Source organism: Anopheles bellator, chromosome 2 (genome assembly GCF_943735745.2).
Source record: "Anopheles bellator chromosome 2, idAnoBellAS_SP24_06.2, whole genome shotgun sequence".
NCBI classification, from domain to species: Eukaryota; Metazoa; Arthropoda; class Insecta; order Diptera; family Culicidae; genus Anopheles; species Anopheles bellator.
Genome location: NC_071286.1, coordinates 60,901,059 through 60,910,274, shown reverse-complemented (window position 1 = coordinate 60,910,274; position 9,216 = coordinate 60,901,059). Strand labels below are relative to the sequence as shown.

Sequence of the window (9,216 nt, the reverse complement as noted above, 5' to 3'; positions counted from 1 at the left end):
CAATCAAATGATCTCGTTAACAATAGTACAGGGTGGCCCATTTCAGATGGTTTTATGCCATTTGGTTATATAATAAAACAGGCTGATTATTTTTCGCTGCTTGAACTTTTATTTGAACGGTTGATTCTTAATTTTTTTTAAATTTATAACAATTTTGGTCCAACGTTCACCACAATTGGCTTGGCGGAAGTTCATTCGCCCGCCCTACTTTTGAGTACATTTTCGACTGTATCTGGTTCTATTTCGGCAATAGCAACTTGAATTTCGGTTTTGAGTTTGTCAATAGTTGCTGATCTTTTCGCATAATATAAATATCGATTGTGGCTGTACAAACGCCGTCCAAGTTCTCAGCTTCATTTTCGCCGAAAAACCAATCAGCAAAAATCGGCACCAAACAATCACTCGTTGTGGGTGCATTGGCTTCTCTTGTACGATGTGTGCGTTTTCCGAACCACAATACTGCTTATTAACATAGCCACAGAGGTGGAAATGATCTTCAATGAAATGTGGCTTTGACGAATGATTTGGCGACCTACCACTTTGGAAATAATTTTTTCATATTTCTCAATTTTATGCAGCCGAAGATGTATTTAATACATAAATTATAAAAATCTACCTTTCAAATAAAAGTTCAAGCATCGAAAAACATTCAGTCGTTTTTTGTTATAACCAAATGGAAAAAATAATCTGAAATGGGCCACCCTGTACCTGTAGAAAGTACTGCATGGCAACATCGCGGCATTTGCCAAGACTTTTTGAGGCCAATCGGCAGCGGAGGGTTTAGCGTACTCAATCTGAATGGCTAAAATTGTTCATGTTTATCAATGATCCCTCAAAAAAGCAAAAACATTTATTTACCCAACATAATTTCAATTCGATTGACTCAAATTAATTTTTCATCGTAGCATTTTACAAAAGCTTTTGTTTTGAATAATAATCTTTCACTAGCCCAAAAAGCAAGCAAAAATAAAACTAACAGTGAACAAATTATCTTTGCAAATTAACGCAATAAAATTTCACGATCAACGTCACGATCATGCGTGACACAGAAGTGACACCGTGCGGTGCAACGTTCCGCGCGTCACGAGACATCGGCTGTGAAAGTGAAAGTCACACGATCGTCGATCGCCCGCGGATCGCGATGCCGGGCGCGGTGGCCAGACACCACCGGCCCGGCGAGTCCGCTTTCGATCGCTTTCCGGTGTTCGCGGGTTCGGCGCTGTGTGCGTGTTCCGCCTGCTCCCTTGTTTTGGTTTCGAGTGCCCGGAGTTACGTAAGCTCGGAGCATACGGTCCAGTGGGCGCCCGTCACGATCGGTCGCGGCAGTTGATCGCACACCATGCTGGAACGCGGAACGGTAACGCTGCTCGTGCTGCTCGCCGTGGCTCCGTCAGCTGATCGGCTGGTGGCGGCATTTCGCAAATCGTTTGAAGGTTAGTTGGCTAAACATGGCGGCCACAGTGAGAGTGTGTTGGTGCAGCTCGGCGATGGTGTCGTTTCAGGAAGTGAAGCTGCCCAGCACCGTTACCAGCCCCAAGGTTAACGGTATCGCCGCAAGACGTCCCATTCTCAGCTGTCCAATTGCTCTCCAATTTATTTGCAGAGCTCAGCGTCCACACGCTGCCAGATTCGGGTTCACTGGACGGTAAGGGAACTGATCGCATATCCGGATCTATTGCTAATACTTCTCACACCTTGTCACTTAGATTGCCCGCTGAGGCTACAGAAGCGAGCAAGCGACGAACCGGTGTCTGCTCCGACGGAAGAGTATCCTTCGTTTTCACGACAATTCGCCCATCTGGCCGCGCTCGGCTGGAAGTCAGCCGGTGGCAGTGCAGCGGACATCGAGTGGCGCTGCAGTGGCACTCTGATTGCCGAGGACTTTGTGCTCACCGCGGCCCATTGCACCCAGGACGAAGGGTGAGTGTTCGGCTTCCGGTCCGGTGATCCCATCCACGGCATGATCCATCCGGCCTCCCCTTTCGACCTTCTTAGTGCGGAGCCGACGGTGGTGCGGCTGGGTGATCTCGACCTGTACGACGCCAAAGACGATCGGTACGTGCAGCAGATCGCGATCGCCGAGATTATCCGACATCCGGAGTTTAACTTCAACAGTGCGTACCACGACGTGGCCCTCCTGCGACTGCAGCAGTCCGTGACGTAAGCCGCAATGCGAGCCGCGTCCACTCTCGGCGGACACCGAACCGGTTCTGGTTTTCTGTTTTGCTTCGTTCCTCGTTTCAGTGTCAACGATTTTGTCACGCCGGCCTGCCTCTACACGAACGATTCCCTGCCGTTCAATACGCTGCACACCACGGGCTGGGACTTTTGTGAGTGACACGGCGAGTGAATGTGGTAGAGAGTGGTCGGTCGGTCAATAATCGGGTGGTTTGTGTTTGGTTGCAGATGCCGAAGTGTCACCACCGATCGTGAGCAGCCCGTTGCGTGTGATCGCGCAGGATCGGTGCAAGTTTTGGTACCGCGATAACAAGGAAGCGTTCCGGAAGGGCATCAACCGGATGCTGATGTGTGCGGGCGATGAGCAGCTCAAGAGCTGCCCCAGCGACACGGGCGGTCCGCTGCAGGTGCAGCTGCTGTCCAGCTCCCGGTACACCCCGTTCGTGGTCGGTGTTTCCGCCCTTGGGGTGCCCTGCGGAGCGACGACACCCGGCGTGTACGCCAAGGTCCCTCACTACATCCTGTGGATCGAATCCGTCACGAAACGGGCCTTCCATCCGCCGGACTGTGTCGTGCGACACATTTCGAAGCGCGAGCGTGACACATCGCTGGTCGCTCCGGAACTGAAGGTAAGTGGCCGATCGATTGCCGGTGCCGGATTCTCTCGCTGTGAAGTATTTGTGTTCGTGATTTTGTGCTTTGTGCCATGTTTAGAGCATTGGAGTGCCAGCGTTCGGGTCCTGCTGAATCGTAAATCGGGGCCTCGGGGGATGCTGTTCTCCTTCTAGAACTCGATTACCAGCTGATCCCGTCTTGATAGTGTTTAAGTGCGAGAGACTACAAAGTGACCCCACTAACCAGAATCTATAAGGTGATCCATCAATTGTTCGAGTTTTAAACTATCTATTGCTTGATTTTAAAAACGTCAAACTTCATTCTGGAAATTGTAACTAATTAGTAGAAACTTTCACATTTGAGACTTTGGCATTTAGTAAAATAGTGGATGGTGAAAAGAACCTTACCTCTTGAACATTTCAAAAATATGTCAAATATGAGTACATCTTCATTTTCAATGGCTTTTTGAGACGTTGAATATTAGATTGAGGTTCTAAGAGCCTGATTTGGGCGATAACGTGACATTTAGATGTAATCTAGTAGACTGGTGCGGCCATTTGTGGTCGTAGGTCAATTTGAGAACGGCGAAAACAAGTTTAGTTTAAGTTGGCAGATTGAAATTTAAGGTTTTCACACCAATTTTGTTCGTTTTGCTCGGTAATAAACGAACTAAAGTACATTTTTTTTAATTTTTGAACATTAATATCGTGATATTTTACATGTTTTCATATTCAAAATGCAGAATTAAAATAGAGAAACACATGGTGAACATTATGCTGTTTCTCAGCTTGAAATATGGTAGAACCCTCGAAATATACCAAATTGACCAATTAATAACGTAAATTAGTTATTAATTTAAGAATTAGTGGTAAAAGTGATAGGGATATTGCACGTATTTTCGACAAAAGCGAGCAAGCAATCGGCAGCAATAATCAAGCTGTATGAAAATGAAGGTCGTATTCATCATATTCAAGTTTGTGGCCCGCAAGAAATCAACACCAAAACGAGTTGCTAAACGTATACTGAACATCTCCTTCACAAACCGTTTTCATTTAGGCAGAATATTTTGTCCAAAATCGAAAATTAGGAACTATATAATTCCCTTCTGTGCATATCATTCGACGTAGCCTATAGCATGTAGACAAATCTGGCATTGTTTTCTGAAAAATGCCGCCCCTAACCAGAGCCAATTAAAAAAAAAGAACGGTATTTTACTATAGGAATGCTTTGACACTTCACTTATTGTGATAGAAGCTGCTTTGGAGTGATGGAGTGAATTTTTGGTATGACTCAACTCATGGAGTTTAAGTCATCATTATCTACTTTGACTTTGAGTCTTCAGCTCAAACTGTGCGAAATTTGATTAGCTTTTCATTTCAACTCATTTCTTCCTCGGTTAAGCAGAATTGTCATTTTTGGGACTCGGAAACCCAACACGACACTGTTAGGAAGGAGCCACCGCAACCGTCAAAGACGTTCGCCCACTCTAAATGTTGGCTGATACCCACCCTATTCGCTAACCTCATATGTACGAGTTGCTCCAAATCATGTCCTTGATGCCTGTAAGAGTCACTTGCACCGACCTAATGATGGTGGAATGGAGTTCACCTGAGTAGAGTTCACCGTCCAAAGAATTCCGAAATGTGTTATCCAGCAAAGCTGTTGGTTTACGCCGGGGCACTGTGCTTAGCACCTTTCGCCTCAACCGGAAGGATATTGTGCAACGTTTGATTTACGCTAAATGCTCCCCAACAAACCCAAGTACCTTAGGGCCGGCCGGCTGGCTCTGAGGTACGTAACAAATCGATCCGTTCGTTAACAGATTTAATACCCGTTACGATACGCTTCTTAAGTCGAGTGCCCAGCTTCCTCCCCCAGGGGGCGGCACTTGTGTGCACAAACACACTCACACGCACACGGCCACGCTTCTGTTGGTGCAGCGTCGTTGCATCGTCTCTCTCTCTCTCTCTCTCTCTCTCTCTCTCTCTCTGTGCCTTTGCAGACGCCCGTCCAGGAGACCCACCAGACCGGCAAGCGGAGCACGGTGGCGGCAAATCCTTTGCGTGCTAAATTGCACGTATTCAAAGAATTTAAGGTTAGTTAAACAACGCTATTTACTGGCCACGGTTGGCCCGAGGATTGTGGGCTGGATGGCTGTGTGGTCGAACCGGCTCCTGGCCGGAGCCGAGGTGTGTCTTGAGCGCCGGTTAAGCCAGCGAAGGAGCTAACGAGGAAGCATCTTTTCGACTTTTCGTTGTACGTTTTTTTTCGGACCCACACATCCGTGTGCCGCATCGCCCGACAACCCGCTTTGCAAACTACGACATCCTTTGGGGCTCCATCGGCAGTGCGCCGTCGGGGTGGAAGGCGAGAACGTGGAGTGGCTTTGCGGTTGCACAATTGTTGCACAGGACTTTGCACTGACGTCGGCCCGGTGCGTCAAGGATGTGTAAGTGTGCTAATGCCGGCAAGGACCAGATACAGACCGTGCCGGGCGCACCGAAGGAGCACCCAACGGGCACGGAACATCGGTTGTTGGTCCTCGGTCCTCGCCGCCCGAATGAAAATGTTAACAATTTGATCTACATTCCTTCCTTCCTACCGATTTTCGGTTGCGGCTCTCTGGTCCGGGAAATCACGAAATCGCACGGCAGCGACGTCGATGTGGTGAACTATCGCAACGACTGGAAGAAGGTGGCCGAAGTAATCTTCCACCCGGAGTACGACAGGAAGACGCTCTACAACGATCTGGCCCTGATTCGGCTGCAGACCGACAACCGGTGAGTTGTGAAGTTGCTATATTTATTTCCGCTCGGTCCGGACGGGCGGTTTGTTCGCCCATTGTTTCTCGCAGCTTCGGTGTGTGTAGTGACCACTGGCAGCAGCATCCAGCCAACCGAAAACGGACAAGCGAATAATTTATTGATGACGATTATTTGTGCAATAGAGTGCGCCAGTGGGCTCTGATTTCGCCTTTGTTCCGACGCGGTTTCTGTCTAGGATTTAGCCGTTGAACTGTGGAACAATGCAATGGCCATAGTTATTGGTCCACTGGGTGCATTGGCTTCTCTTGCACGACGTATGGGTTTTCCCCAAGCCCCAAGTACATGAATTCTGCTCTTTTACATAACCACCGAAGTCGAAATGAGCTTTTCAAATTTCATACAGTTCGAATTGATGATTCACCATTTTGAAAATAATTATTTAATATTTCCCTATTTTCTGCAAGCGTACAGCGTCCCTTTTCGTAGTAGTAGTAGTATTTATTGAATGTAATTTGTATGATCTTGCCAGGGCTGCCGTACGGTACATTGTTATAACGGGTTCGCTTTGGCACTTCGCGTTGTTTCTATTTTTCGTCCCTTTTGCCCTTTGAGTTTGAGTGTTTGAGATTAGTACTGATTGTTGTTTGTATGTTCCTTAATGTGGGCAAAAACTACTGAAAAACCCACGATAAAAAAAAATACTACAACGCTAATTGCTATAGTCTAATCGCATCACTAATTCTTTAAGACCTAGTTACATGCTAATATTTATGCCGTTAGTAGTGCCTTAAGGGATGCGAGTGATCGTCCGATTTCGTAAATGTCAAACTGAACTAAATGCTTACAATTCCCCGAATGAAGTTTGACGTTTAAAAAGTTCGGACTAGAGAACCGCAGACTTTCCGCCCGAATTTGACTACTTCACCCGAGTCCAAGTCCCACTGTGCGCAAAGAGTTACTAATTCCATTCCCCGGTGTTCCGTGTCCAGCAATCGGTACGACTGGAAGGCGGTGTCGTGTGTGGCCGCTCCGGCCCGCGACGATGATCAAAGGGAGTACCTTTCGTTCGGAATCGGACCCCACAACCTGGCGGACGATGGGCTCACCGATGGCAGTACGGACACCGCCGAACGGTACCTGACCGCGACCCTGCAGCTGCTGGAGAACGGCAACTGCACCGCGGCGTACGAAGGATACGGAATCCTGAAGGCGGGCCTAAACGAGACCCAGTTCTGTCTGGGGGCCGGCACGGATCACCTGGTGCCGGGTGCCTGCGAGCCCTGGAACGGCAACGAAGTGCTGAACGAGATTCGTCCTCTCGCCGACTCGAACCCCTTCCCGGAGGACCTGGTCGGTGTCAGTTCGTACGCACCGGAGTGCGGGTTCGGGCGGCGGCCCCTGGTCGCGTCCAGGGCGGCCGCATTTCTCGGCTGGATGAACAGCGTCGTCTACAAGGCCACCGACATCCACCGCGTGCCGCAGGTGCTGGTGGAGAAGGAGCTGGCGCTGGACTACATCTGCGAGGCCTCGGACCGGGAGGCGGGCGTGTGCGTACACATCGACCACTGCTCGCACCGGGCACTGGCCAAGGACGTGGTGAAGGTGTGCACCAACGAGACGGCCACCATCGTCTGCTGTCCGGTGAACTCCTTCATCGCCACCGCTCACCTGCCGCTGCTGACCGAGTGCGAAGCGAACTACCAGCGGTTCCGCAAGAAGTACGTCGAGTTTGCCACCGCTCCGGACGGGACGGCGGCGGCTGGCCGGCCCCTGGCCGACGGAGACCATGCGCACTCGGCCCTGATCGGGTGGAAAGTCAACAGGACGGCCACGGCGTGGCACTGCATGGGCACGCTCATTAACCTGAACACGGTCCTCACGACGGCCGGCTGCGCCAACAGTGTCCGCAGGTAGGCCCTGTTCTCGGCGGTCGGTTCGATAATTTCATTACACCGGATCCACCTTCCAGACGGAGCCCGGATGTGATCAGCGTCGGCGAGACGGACGTCGCGCGGATCTACGACGGAGCGGCCCAGCTGGTGCGCGTCAAGGAAACGATCCGCTACCCGAGCTACAACCCGAAAACGCACGAGTACGACATCGCGGTGCTCAAGCTGGAATCCGACGTTCTGTAAGTCCCGCTCCGTTCGGTCTGCCTTTCCGTTAAATCAGTTGTCACTAATCCGGCTTTGGAACTGCTGAACTGGACGCCCTGTCCGAGTGTCTGTGCGATGAAATCGTAATCCTGACAAACATCTCCACCGGCGATAGTGTGTCTCTGCCGCGTGGCCATCCTGCTTGGGTTGGGTTGGGTGAGCTAACCATATCTGGTAGCTCCACAATGGCACCGAATTTGAATGTATTCGAATGTACGTAATATATAGGTGCTTCCTCCCAGACTACGATTTCCGGTGGAAGTAGCTCCGTCGTCCGGTAATGATTCCGGCCAAGCAGGTTTAGGGGGTACAACAAACGGTGCTAACCGAAGGTTTCCGGCGGCGCAAATCAAATTCGTTGCCGGCCTCTAACACTCCGTACACTTCGCTCTCTCCCCGTAGTCCCAGTGCGAACGCCATCCCGGCGTGCTTGTGGCGAGACCTGAACCGAACTCCGTACTACGGCCAGGCGGTCCACTTCGATGGTCAGTCGCTGTCGGTGCGGGACAAGAACTTGGTGCACAACCGGGACTGCAAGCTGTTCACGTCGCACACCGAACTCAACAACGATCAGCTGTGCTGGCAGGCGTTCCGGTTGCGCCCGGACGGGGCCGACGGGCCCAACTGTGGCCGCAAGGGCGATCCGCTTATTACGCTGCAGCGAAGCAACAACATATACCTGCCGTACCTGGTCGGCCTGTACAGCCACGACCAGCAGTGCGCCGGCGGGGAACCGATCGCGGCCACACGCATCTCGTCCTACATCAATTGGATTAGTCTCTACATGTAGCGGACTCGGATGCCGCGGACAGATGCAGTAATGCTTTGGTGGTCGGTGTGTAATTGCAATAATTGTTCCGCCGTAGCTCTGTAGCGTGGGTCCAACGCCAGGACGTGCGAGATCGAGATGCTGTGCTCTGTCGCACTCCATTCGGCTATGGTCAGGTTTTTCTTTTGGAGCAATTTGCAATAAAATTCGTTTTCCTTTCGAGGGAGCGAGAGAGCGGAGGACACGTTCGGTAACACCACCGTGCGAACAGTAATGCGTCGGCAGCCGTCGATTGAATCCACCAGCAGGTGGCAGGTGGTCTCGAATGGACCATTTGGGTGGTTGGTGCTTTGTAAAATGTCTTTCAGATAGAAAATAAATACAAATGGATACTCCTTTTTTTAATTGCTTAAAATTACTTATTTATAGCATAGTTTTGATGTAACATAAAGACTTTATTTTGAACATTTTGCGTTGTTTTCCAGAAACAGGGGGCAGAGCTGCTAGCCTATTTTTTCGTTACGTCGGTACACTTTTCACAAGAACGTATGCGAAGATTCATTTGATTCGATCTCTTCATTCTTTGTTTACAAACCATTTAGTATCGACATGTTATAATCAACATTTTCTTACAACGGAAAACATCAAGTATCGGGGAGTGATTGAACTTATATTTTTAGAAGGTTTAAAAGCACAGGAGATTTATTAACGAACGTTGAAAGTCTATAAGAGC

At 49.8% G+C, this 9,216-nt stretch overlaps 1 protein-coding gene across 1 annotated transcript; it reads left to right on the top strand.

The window, feature by feature from the left end:
* Positions 1-1,339: 1,339 nt before the first annotated feature.
* On the top strand, positions 1,340-8,788 carry LOC131210513 (transmembrane protease serine 9-like). Its single transcript, XM_058203771.1, has 12 exons — positions 1,340-1,433; positions 1,604-1,645; positions 1,707-1,920; positions 1,996-2,160; positions 2,245-2,330; positions 2,407-2,807; positions 4,796-4,888; positions 5,142-5,242; positions 5,448-5,573; positions 6,548-7,468; positions 7,528-7,689; positions 8,117-8,788. Exons 1-12 carry the CDS (start codon positions 1,340-1,342, stop codon positions 8,502-8,504), a joined length of 2,793 nt encoding a protein of 930 aa, XP_058059754.1. The 3' UTR covers positions 8,505-8,788.
* The last annotated feature ends 428 nt before the right edge of the window (positions 8,789-9,216 follow it).